The sequence below is a fragment of the Electrophorus electricus genome, chromosome 8 (assembly GCF_013358815.1).
Source record: "Electrophorus electricus isolate fEleEle1 chromosome 8, fEleEle1.pri, whole genome shotgun sequence".
NCBI classification, from domain to species: domain Eukaryota; kingdom Metazoa; phylum Chordata; class Actinopteri; order Gymnotiformes; family Gymnotidae; genus Electrophorus; species Electrophorus electricus.
In genome coordinates, this window is record NC_049542.1 from 25,078,886 (window position 1) to 25,091,730 (window position 12,845).

A 12,845-nucleotide genomic window follows, 5' to 3' on the forward strand; every position below is an offset into this window, starting at 1 on the left:
CTATATAACATACTGTGTGTGTGTGTGTGTGTGTGTGTGTGTGTGTGTGTGTGTGTGTGTGTGTGTGTGTGTGTGTGTGTGTGTGTGTGTGTGTGTGTGTGTGTGTGTTTATACTTCATAAAGGGATAGGACGTAATCATTCAGAGTATTTAAGCTATCCTTCATTTCATTTTCATCCTGGAAGATACCACCCTGTGGAGGCCTTTAACTACGTTGCACTCTTGAATAACACAGATACAAAATGCCACTCCTGCAATGCACTGTGTTCCGCCCCTCTGCGTTTTTCATTCAGCAAAAGACAAACTACAGTTCCCTGCTTGGCATGGGGAGCGTCGGACGATTACGCGCTGCGGAAAGACACTGAGCACAGAGAGAGAAAATAAAGGAGGGAAGGAGGGGTGGAGGGGTGGCAGGTAAAGTGAAAGAGATGGAGAGAGGACGGCCCGCGCGTGCGCAACAACGCTCCATCCCTCTGCATCGCTCCCTTTCTCCCCTATGCCGGTTTTTTTTTTTTTTTTTTTTTTTTTTTTTTTTTTTTTTTTTTGCAGCATCAGTACCGCGCTCGAATCGCATTCGTTTGCAGGAGTCGAAGCGCGCTGCGGGGCGACACTGCACCGCTACGGAGGACACACGAGCACTGTGAAAGGGAAACAGGGAAAGGAAAAACGGGGGTGAGGTAGCTCACAGGGGATAGCCAAAACCCCTTATTTTAAATATCTAAATAAAAAGAAAATCGAAAGGAGTCTGAACCTTGGAAATAAGACAAACGCAGCGGAAATCACAAGCGTCTCTTTTTTTGCCAGCACGGCGGGGAAACGATGAAGGATCGTACGCAGGAACTACGAAGCGTAAGCCTATTTCTACCGTTTCCTCCATTACCCCTCTCCTCCCATATTCTGCGTATCCTCACCGCAGTCAGGCGTCAACGTCAACCGATACCTCATGTTTTAGATAATATGAACACATGGTGGGGCCTTTTTTAAGTGATGACTTCGATTTTCACGTCCATCTTATGAATTTAAGAGCGTTTGGTAACGACCGTAGCCCGTCCTGTGTTCAGGTGTTAATGGCGGCAGAGTTTAATGTGATTTGGGCAAATATCTTAAATCTCAGTAGGTGTCGTGATGTGAACAAAATAGACTGCCCTGGTTTGAAACCGATGTGCAAGCAGTCCAGAAACGTAAAGACAATAATTTCTCGCACAGACAGCGCTAGAAATCCCCGTTGCCTATTATATTAATGGAGATGCTATACCATTCTGGACTATGCGGAGAACAAAATGTAGTCTTTGCCAATGCCCGAATTGACAATATTCTTAAATCACTGCATCAGTCCTCCAGCCTGGAATTATGTGAATTTGAGCAGGACACTGTCTGGTTTCTCCAGTCCTATTGATTATTTTTAATTTTCTAAAAAAATTTCCCCTTCCTGGAAGGTTGGTTATAATTAGGGTGTAAAGAAGCAAGATCATAACGAGAAATGAGACGTGGGGATTGGGGGAAGCGTTCAAGACAGTAGTTTGATGTGGCAAAATGTAACGTGAATTTGTATTGCCTCCATTGTGCGTTGGTCTTTAAGCATTCTCACGTGTGGAAACCACTGCGTACGTTTAGAACGCTGGACACGTTTATAGGCAATATGACGATATCTGTCTTTTCCGGGGCCAAATTCTGTATTGCCGGGTTTGCCTAACTTAAGCACCTTGTATGCAACATTGCTGCCCTTTTTTCGAATGACGGTTCGAGATCGTAAGCCATTTATCGATGGAGTGTTATCTAAAGTAATACCGAAGGTAGGCCTGCAGGCTTTTATGCGTTGCCCAACCTCCACCAATCTCCCTTCTCTGGAGATCAGCGAAATATCTTAAAGGAAACGCCTGAACCCGGTGCATTGCACTCAGAGTGCGTGCGCGTGTGAGAAATAACTCTCTTTCTGTTCACAAACGATATTTACCGCACTGCCGTAACTCATTAGCACAAACAAGGTGTTCTTAGTTGCTTTTTCGCCGCAACAATGTCGTTGGTCTGGGAAAACATTTAGCATAGCACGCATACCTCAGACGTAAAACGCACAGGCGAGCATCCTACCGGCAAGGAGAAAATCAGCTGATAAAAGTAGAGTCCGTTGGCGCTGGAGACTGTTAATTACCCGGACCTAATAAAAAATATCTAGCACTAGGCTTCTCAGTGCAGCATACCTCAGAAATTAATGTACGTGTGCGAAATTTTTGCCGTTGCAGGGATATCGATTATTTGCAATCGCGCGAAATGTGCAGATTATGCCTTCAGCACATTTTAACACTCACTGAATAAGAGCATCATTATTAGATATTGTGAGACGTGGTTTGTGTGTTGGCACAGTTATGAAGCAGGTGCTATAGGATTGGGTAATAATCGCATTTTATGTAATCAGCATCACCCTGACGTATTGGTCGCGCTACTTCGTTCTTCAGCGAGGAAAAGCTACGGGTTAATTGTTGGACTATGGGCATGCGTGCGGCGCGCGTATGCGTATTGAAGAGACGAAGAGAGGATCGACTATATTTTAACCTCCTTCTGCTGCCGTGTCCATATCTGTAATGCATTTGTATCCGTGTGGACTCGCTGACCTGGAGGGAGAGGACTTGTGAAATGTAGAGACGTGGGTGTGCACTGCAGCATTAGTGTTCTGCTCTACTGTTTGCTGATTATACTGGGTGGAGATGCCAGCGGTCGAGTACAATCCAATTATTCTATGTCTCTAAAACTAAATAAAAACATTATATTAAGAAGGGCATCGTATCGATTTATTATACCCCTGATTGCCCTTTGTAGATTTACTTACACTGGGGATTATGCCTTTCTCATTATTCTCTTGATGTGCTTTTCTTCCTTTGTCACCTGCTGGTATGTTCAGGCTAGTCGCCTGTCTGAGTCAGTTTGGCACACATGATGTTCGTTTCTGCTGCACAAGATTCAATGCCTTTGGAAAGTCTAAACAGTACATTCTAGACGTTTTTACTTAGAGAGTGCCAAATCGCAAAAAAAAAAAAAAAAAAAAAATTATGTATAGAAAAGTAAGCAGTAGTGATCATAGTGGTTTTACAGTTTTATATGTGCTGTTTAAAATTCTCCTGCATTAGGTGCCATGGTTGTGCTTTGAATAAAAATAAATGACCGATTAAGGACATAGATATCCTGGGTATGAGGTTAGAGGCCATCCAGGGTTTTGCATGACCATAGCTATGGTTTGATTTGATAAAATGGTGGCAAAAAGCAGGTTCCCTCCAAGACCCTATTCAGAGGGAGCAGTGAATTCCATGTACTAATACCAATTTTGATAGGATTTAATACAACACATCTGTCTGTGTTTTTTATATTACAGCTAATACTGTCTTTACCACGAACAAATCTATTCTTTAAGAAAGGTTCACTGCAAGAGATACTGACTTCAACCCCATTTCATCACCCTCACCACTTATAAAACATGCACGGCTGCACCTTGACATCGGGTATTTACTGGAAGGAAGGCCTGGATAATCAGGTAACAGTATACCCTGAACTTAGAGCATCAATGTGATGTTGTCGGTCCTTGCCTTTCAGGAGACTGGAGTGCGTTTAAGACATATCAGCCTCTGCTCTCCACAGAAGCAAATTAATAATTACAGAGATGTAATGTGGTACGATTTTCTGTCATTCTTTTGCACATGGTGCATACAAGGATTCCTGCCATTCAGTGAATTCCACTATCCAGTCTAAACGCCACGTCAGAAGTGAGTTTATTAAAAAGCTCATAAAATAACATTTATAATGCAGGCTACAATCTCAAGGCAATTGTTGGAACAGCGTCCCCTTTTGGGAAATGTGCATTTCATTAAAGCGCTTATGCACAGCTGAGAGTTACATAGGTAGAGTGTGTTACACCTGAAGGGCTGCAATCTCACCATCCCATTCATGACAACGGGTAGAGAATAGGCGTCAGTCATCAGAATCCACTTCCTGTTTGGGGGCTTCCTGTTCGGAGTGTGCAACTGTGCAGTGCAGTACTACGCACCCCCCAGGCTCTGGGCTGCCCTTGAATGAAGGGTAAACCTACACAGACAACAGCACTCAAAGGGAAGAGAACAGATGCATCCTGGATCAGACAGAGCCGAGGTGTAAAGAAACACGTTATTCATTGTCAGAAAGCTAAATGGGTTTGTAATATGCAAGTTGACATTTATTATCCATATTTATATATATAAAACACTGATAACCTAATGTATATAAATTAATCAGATACCATTGACGCTTGAATTTATGGCAAAGGTTTTCATCCAGTACAACTTACAAAAATGCACAAAACAGTAGAAAATAAAGTGCTAAAAATGCCATATAGAACCTGAAAGAATTCATACTCAAAAGGTACGATATTCTCAATTTGCCTCACTCTCCATATCTGAGCCTCTCATCAATAGAGCTATTGTTTTACTGTGTATCATAAATAACAATTCCTTTGTATATTTTTTAAAAATTTGAGGGCACATACAGAATACCGGTCAATTTGGTCAAACATTGCAAAGTTAAGGCAAAACTGTTGCAATAACCAAACCTCATTCTAAGACTGAAGTTACTGTGGTTTAAACATTTCTCATTAGAAATGCCTGGTCATTTTGCAGTGTCATGTTGCTGTGATTGCAGTGCCTCTACACAGTGCATGCTTGCAAGGGGGTTATGGGATGCTGGCTTTGTAAGGTCATAGTCAGTTACTGGCAGCTGTGGGTATACTATATTTAAAACCGCTGGCATAGTAGAAATGTGATCATGGCTCAACTTCTTTCCCATCTTAGACAGTTGAAATTCTCTGAGGATGCAGCTTTGTTTAAGTATCATTTTTATTTAATGCCCAAAGGAATATGTGACCAACCATATAGTCATAAAATGGTGTATGTACAAGCACTGTATGGGTGGTGCCTTCTGTTGACCAATTCAGTGGCCAATTCCACTGCTTGCAAAACTGCTAATTGTCTCCAGAGAGATGAAACATGGCAGCCTGTCCAACAATGGCAGCCTGTCCAAGACCGGGTCAGAGAAATGCCATAGGTGGTCACCCCAGGGGGAAAGGAAATGTCTGTCCACAGGGGAGGGGAAAGCAGGGGGTGTAGGTTGAGAACAGATCACAGTGAGAATCTCAGAAGTTGTAGTCATTGTAGCAGTTTATTGAGCTTTAAGAGTTATAAAAATAGAGGACAGTGGTCTATACCTGTGCTAGTCTCATGGGAGCAGCACAGCCGATGATAGCTAAGGAGGACTCCCGAGAGGGCATTTTAAAGGCTTGATGACCCAGTAAATATGAAAATTACACTTTTTAAAGTGGTTTTGTGTGTTTATGTGTGTGTTTGTGTTTAAGTTTAAAGAAAGTGGTTTACAAAGTGGCCTTCTTTGTGAGATGTTCTTCCAAATAATCTCAGCGTCATCCATATTGGTAGTTGTGTTCTGAGCTCCTTCTAACTCAGTCCTGCAAGCCACTAATCCTGTCACTTCCCTATGAGGTAAAGCCAGCTGAATGACTGAATGCCTGTTGTTTGGTCTGATTTAGTGCTGGACAAGCCCCAGCATAATGCTTTTGTAAACAATAATGACGTCAAGGTAGAATATCTTTCATGCTTTATGTGCAGGAGAGGATAGTAGGCTACAACTCTGCAAGATGGGGCACCCTGTCTAGACAGCTGTAGTTTAGAAGTCAATGTTCTGTTTTATTTTTGTTAAATTTTGTATTGTTTTGGAGACTTTGGTTGTTGCCTAATATGCTTCTTTCTCCCACGGTTGGAGACAGTTGTTGGAAGTACATGCGTGTTGAATAGAGTTCTTCCTAAGCAGTAGAAGAGTTTGGCGCAAACAACATTACCAAAATATGGATATATTCGGCCACCCTTAATGGCAGTACTAAAGGAAAAAGAGCCTCTATGAGCCTTGATGAGCACATATTTAAACAAACACTGTGTAACGGTGTGTGGTAAGGAGGCGGACGCATATGCAGAGAAGAGCGAGATTTATTATGGGTAAATCCAAAATCAGAGTCGTTAGGGCAGTATAGGGTCATAGAGCCACCATGGAGAGCATGGGGATACATGATTAAACAAGCAAAACACACGAAGGCAAACAGGGGAAGCAGGCTATAACAAAGGCTAGGAAACATGAAGGCTATGATAAACACAAAGGCACAGAGTACAAAGAAACACAACCACTCAAATAAACAATGAACAGCCAACACCAAGGGAACAAGGCAGGGCTTAAATACCTGAACCAAACAAGGGACAGGTATGGAAAATCAAATGAGGGGTGGAGAAAATGAAACTATGGCATGGAACTAAAATACTCAAGACAGGAAAAACATGGAACACGGAAGATGGCAGGGACTAATCGTGACACATTGTTAAGATTCAGCATACTTACTTACTACTTAAATGTGTTTGCTTTTTGGGGTTTTTTTACTCTTAAGACATGGTTGTTAAATTATAACAAAGCTCATCATAAGGTTTTGATGTCATTTAAGCTTTTTAGTGTACCATGAAATTATGAACCTATGTAACACTGTAACATCATCACATTATTGGTGATGTCTGTTTTCAGCATTGATGTGTTTTGTGGGCATTGTAGCCGGACCATATTTCCATGTGTGTTCATGTGAAATACATTTCTGATGAGGTTTGCTTAATGCCTCATCATATGGTTTATGCTCCGTCTCTCGAGTGACACCTGCTTGCTGGGTAGCAGCTTGTGCATGTTGGTAAATAGAAGGGGAAACTCAGCTGGCTTTGTAGATGAAGTCATAAGACCTTCAGAGAAAGAAATGAATACATATACTGAGATTACACTAACAAGCAGTTGAGCACTAAAATACACTGAGAGGGTAGGAGTAAAATATGGATACTTCCTGAGCAATATATTTGTTAGTAATGATAAAAACAGTTGTGGGAAGACCACCTAACCAATGTATTTCTATAACTTCATTTATTTCTGCCTGCACCAAGAGAAAAGTCCATAACCTCTCGTGTGTTTTCGCTCTCTGTGTTCTACTATGAAGCGTCTCTTGCAGAGTCTGAGTGTGTGCATTATCTGCTTATCAGCACTGGCCTCCACACCTACACCTGCCATCTATGCTGTTAAGATCATTGTGCCTACAAACGCTACACTTCTTAAATGTCTGAGATGTTCTTTGAGTATGAGTGGTCTCTTGGAAAAGTACTCACGTGTCTTGCTGGGTATTTGTCAGAATGTCTCAGTAAAACACATTTGTGAATTATTCATGTTGTGTGAGTCATAACTAAAAAGGAACTTCATATAATACAGTATGTTGCCCTGATTAACGTGTGTAGGCTGATCAAAAGGGCGCTGCATAAAGGTAGTTGCAGGTGTGTGTGTGTGTGTGTGTGTGTGTGTGTGTGTGTGTGTGTGTTTGAGACAGAGAGAGAGAGACAGAGAGAGCGAGAGAGAGAAAACAGTGAGATAAGATACAAATGTGGCTACCGTTCTCGCTGACTACGTTGTCCGCCACAAAATTTGCTTAGACAGTAGAGAAATATTGATTATTCAAAGTGTCAATGCAGTTTAATTTTCCTAATTGACAGTATGTTGTTCACAACAGATACAAGAGTTAGAAGGTTTTGCAAATTTTCTTTATGTCTGTGCACTTAAATCAAGGTTTGTAATTAGCCAGACTCAGTACCTGAGTATAACGTCATCTGTTGTTGTGGGTGTGTTTATATTTATCCACAGTGTGTTTATTCAATTTAGCATTAGACATTATAATTATATACACATTTGAACTCTGCTTTTAAATCTTAAATGTGCATGAGTCAAGATTCAAGAAACAGTACCTCTAGAGGCTAAGCAGGTAAACACAAAACACTGGAAAGATTTTTTTTACTCTTTCGATGCATCTTCCATTCCCACCCAAGAACACAAAGCTATGCCTCTAAAATCTCCTGTGGCCAACAGAGGTCATTTACTGTTTTCTAAGATTACCAAAATTGTCATAATCTCACTTTCAAGCAATGGGGTAGGCTGTGTTTTAATAATACTTTGTTATTTAACAAGATGTTAAAGTCTTGCAAAAATTAACCACATGGTAGCTGTTACCTCAGGGTGGAGTGCATGTATGCAGTAGCCTAGATAAAAGAGCATGAAGAGAGCGCTACAGTGCAGCCTGGCAAAGAAGATTTATTCTGCTTGGCAAATTAAGATGACACACAATTACATTTCTATTTTTTTTTCAGAGAAATGTATTGTCTAATCATTTTACCATTGTACTTCACGAATTCTTATTGGTTTAGAAGTGGCGTTTGGCCAGAGCAGGCATCAGACTCCCATATCTGGGGGGAGTGATGGTGTTAGCATTTTACTCTGATATGTGGTGTTGTCCACTATGAAATTTTAGCTTCTTGATAGTAAAATTCTAAATCTGTAAATACTTAGAATTCAGGTCATAATGATTTGCTGCTGTGGGAAGAGCTGTGTGTTTCTTTGCTGTCGAATATTTCTTTGTAATGAGCTCCTAAGTGTTTATCAGTTACCTGTGTTAGCTAGTTAGCATTGTTAGCTGCAAGGGAGTTTGATGCCTTTGACTAGTATTACATATATTTCTCTAAAGGTGGTTCACCCACCCACATTACATAACTGAGCTAAGTAATAACTTGATTCATTATGAAAAGTCTGTCACTCATGCAGTTCAATGCATTATACAGATAACGTTTATATACCTGTTGTTGAACATTGTTGATTATATGTCCAACTCTTTTTTTTTTTTTTGGTATTTATTTTGTTCGGTTCACAATACAAGCATTCAGCAGTGCTGGTTGCTTACTGGATATCTTAGCCCAACAGACGGAGATGGGGGCAGGTTAAAGGGTGTTGGGCAGTGTCTCAAAATGTGACTGACAAGAGGTCAATGTAAACACAAAACAAGATTTTTAAAACAAGATTACTCAGGAATCTACTACACGTGCTGATGCCATTGCTAATTTTTTATTATGTTCTGCATATTACAATTGTTTTAATTAGTAGGAAAAGGGGGGAAATCATCTGATGCACCTTTACAGGTCCAATTGCATCATTTCAAAGTTAGAGTAGAGCTGTTATGCTTAGCGATTTTGGCATGTGACACTCCTTTTCTCTATATTTGAGATCACTAGAACAACTTGAATTTGAACTGTATTTAAAGATTTCTTGAAATAAGTGTTAAATTGATGAGTGCTGTAAGTGTACAGATTTGCATTGAACTAATATGATGAAAAAAAATACAGAGAAAATCACATTAACATTATTTTTGAAGTAATTACAAATGCTTAATTTGACAGAGGTATATTAGGCTTAGTTAACATGTACAGGATAAAAGGAATTTGTCTACATACAGTGACAAAGAGGCCACGTGCCCAAATAATACATGCATCAGTCACAAAACTAGTGACATTTTTCATTTGTCAAGGGAAACAATTAAAAAAATATTTGTGTGCCACATTTGAATATACAGCACAGGAGGAGCACATGCATTAACAAATTATTGCTTAGCAGTGCAGTCACTTGACACTTCAGAAGTATGGCCTCAGAAATCACCACAGAATCTGCAGACAGATAGTCAACACAAATTAAATACAGTGGTCTTCACAAAGCTGGAATTTATGGTACGGCTTCTGTTCAGACACCACTAGTTTATAGGTCTAGCAAACAAAGATAGAACCTAAGGAGCAAAAAATCTGTGCAGTGGAAAAAAAGTCAATATGGACTGAAGAGTAATCATTCACACATTTCCAACATTTGGGCGTTTACATTCAAAGAAAGCCAAAGGATGCTTTGATCCCATGGTGTCTGTTGCACTCTTACACATGATGGAGCATCCATAATGGTATGGGCAGCCATCTCGTGGGAGGCATTAGGTCTTGTCATTAGTCTGTATGGTCGTGTAATGGCTAAGGAATCAGAGGCCATTTTACAGAGACACTGTTCCCACATGATGTTCCCATTTCTCCAAGTTAATAATGTTGCATGATCAATAAATTTGAGAGATGTTTCATGAACAACGAGATGAAGTCCGATGTGTTCCATGATGCCTCCATTCACCACATCACTGAACCTTTTTGAAGAGTGTTAGATTTTTTTTATCTTCATCATGTAACAACCTGGATGATTTTTCTCTGGAAGGGTCTCCTATCCCAATGCTCAAAGTGTCAGGACTAGTATGGCAGCATTTCAGGAAGGACTTGAAGATGTTCTGAAGACAAAAAGTGACCATATTGTTTTAATAATTTATTTCATATTAATGCAGTCCAAAATGTTTCCATTATTTTGTCCAGCTCTGTATTTTTTCCAATGCAAATTAGTACAAAATAGCTAGTATTTCCCTGCTTAGTTTTGTTTTTAAAATGAAATACATCCAGTTTAAAGGACAATGACTATTAAAAAAGAAGTGATATTTGAAAAAGTGAAGGTGAAATGGTCATAAATCATCTCGACTGTCACTTTAAATATCATTCTATTGATGAGCGTGCTTCAGTAAGGATCAAATGCATGTTCCACATAAACGCTGTAACCCATTAGACCCACTACACTGTGGTTCTACATTTGGAAATACTGCTTAGTCATTCTCAAGGTAGTGTATTGATCGCTGGCTCCAAGATTCAGAGGGCAGTGTTTATAGAGCATACATAAAGATGCAGTATGTACTTAGGGTAGAAGGGCTAGTTTTACATAATGGAAACTGCACAGAATCCCAGGATAAGGTACAGAGCAAAGTAAGCGTATCATCTGTGTAATTCAGGTTTGGATACTTTATACAGTACAAAAACGCAGGAATTGTTAATATACTTTTCCTATTTTGTCACATAAACTAAATAGCATAACCTCAATGGGGATTGAATATGTTCTCAGATATAACCCCAGCATACAATATGATTGAAGAGAGGATTATTTAGTTTGACTTGCTCTCTGCCTGTCAATGTAAGTGTAGTAATAATTTATCATATTAACAACCAACAAAGCTACTTGTTGCAGATAAGGAACCCAGAGATAGTGCTTCAAATACTCGCAATAAAATGACCCTCTGTTTGTGTGTGTGTTTGTGTAGTGACAGATGGGATATGAAGTCAACAGCAGATGTGACTGCACTGGTCTGTCATGGAGTGAGCGCCACAGGGCAGAATTCTAGTGGAGACTTGTGGCACTGCAGGATCTGTTTTTGTACTACTAGTGAAGTACCACAATGCCCCCAGCTCACAGAACGCCATTTCCCTAGTAAAAGCAATATCAAATATGAAATTCATTTTTAGAAAAACCTGTTTCTGGAGGTATGTGGCATCATATGTTTTCTTGATAACTGTTTTTCTGTTTTTTTTGTTAAAGTCTGTGAGGAGGTAGAGATGTTAGCAATATGGGCTAATAATGTGTTGTATAATTTAACAAACTAGCTATCTTGCAAAATGTGCCATTAACGATTAAATATAGATACAATCATACAGATTTCCCAAGCAGGTCCAATTTACACTCAAGTCTACATGTGAACTATAAGCTGTCAATCTAAATCAGCAGCTAATTTTAGCTTTCTACTTTCCTTGCCAGTTATTTCTCTCCATATATTATTGCTGTATACTTCCAGTGACCAGTTACAGTCAACACCTCTCCTCACTAATCTACAGAGCGATGCTGTGATTTTTCACATTATTCACTTCCAGTCTCCGTCAATATTTCTTGTGCTCCAAATGTTTTTCTTGTAATTTAACATTAGGTTCACACTAAAAAGATTGCAATGCAACATGGAGAGAATTTGTCTGTTCCTGAAATCGAACCAAGCACTGAGTGAATGTGTTAAAAGCTTGTAGGCTTGTGTGTAGTGTACATGTGTACACGCAATGTGGTGTCCAGTTCTACACGACTTAAAAACAAACAAACAAATAACAACTACTACAAATTTTTAAAAAGAGAGAGAGAAAAAAGCTTTCATGGTTTTGATTAGTTAAGAATTTGGGCATGCATGCACATTAAATAATATCACCCAGTTCTCAAAGACCCACATCTCAGCCCAAAGATTCATGCGCGAGCTCCCGAAGACAAATCCTGCAAAATGCATGAATAAATGAAGCTAATGAAGCCTCTCATTATTTCTGATTACATTTATGCTGAGTATAGCGAAGATCACACTTACATTTGGCCTAACATAACTCACGGAAGCCGTTAGAACATTTCAATCATCGTCATGCACTCTGGTGGGAGGACCAGACACAAACGGTATTACAGCATCAAGGTTTTGTTCAGTTTGGACTGCTTGTGCATATCTGACAAGAATCTCGCTGTTTAGCATGGATGAAGCAGGTGATGCATTTTTTTACTATAATTTAGCTGGAGAGATTACGGTTTTGGTTAAGTTTGGAGTTATATTTATACACTCCTGACGGAAATGAAATCCACACAGATAGAAAACATTGTACAAGTCTGTAGTTTGGAATTTCAGGGTTTCTATTTATTTATTTGTTTGTTTGATCTGTCTGTTTGTGGTGTCACATAGGCCACTTTTAACAGGTTCTTTACTAAAGGCTTCTCCTCCCCTAACCCAAATGTTAAGCCACTTTCTTGCCTCTTTCAGATTGCTCCCTCTCTTTTCAGCCTCAATCCCTATTTCACATTAAGTCCTTGACTAGCACAGCAAAATTTGCAGCAACGTCTTCTTGTCATGTAACTTTCACATTAAAACCCTTTAGTGAATGTTACTCTAGGAGAGTTGTGGGATGCCTGTCACGATGTTGTTGCTGCATCACTGCAGAAAACGCTACTGCTGTTCCATTGCATCCCCACCCGAGCCCCCTCCACACTCCACACCACCCACCTCAGCTGTTTATG

General features: G+C 39.9%; 1 protein-coding gene across 3 annotated transcripts in view; it reads left to right on the forward strand.

Moving 5' to 3' along the window:
• The first annotated feature begins 542 nt into the window (after nucleotides 1–542).
• stx1b (syntaxin 1B) overlaps nucleotides 543–12,845 on the forward strand; it is a 40,767-nt gene continuing 28,464 nt past the window's right edge. The window contains exons 1-2 of one of the 3 annotated variants that reach the window (XM_035528801.1): nucleotides 543–671; nucleotides 804–848. In XM_035528801.1, the coding sequence (XP_035384694.1) occupies nucleotides 819–848 (30 nt within the window). In that variant the 5' untranslated portion in view covers nucleotides 543–671; nucleotides 804–818. Of the gene's footprint in view, nucleotides 849–12,845 lie in introns of all 3 variants that reach the window. The other 2 variants (XM_035528802.1, XM_035528803.1) reach the window with 2 other exon arrangements.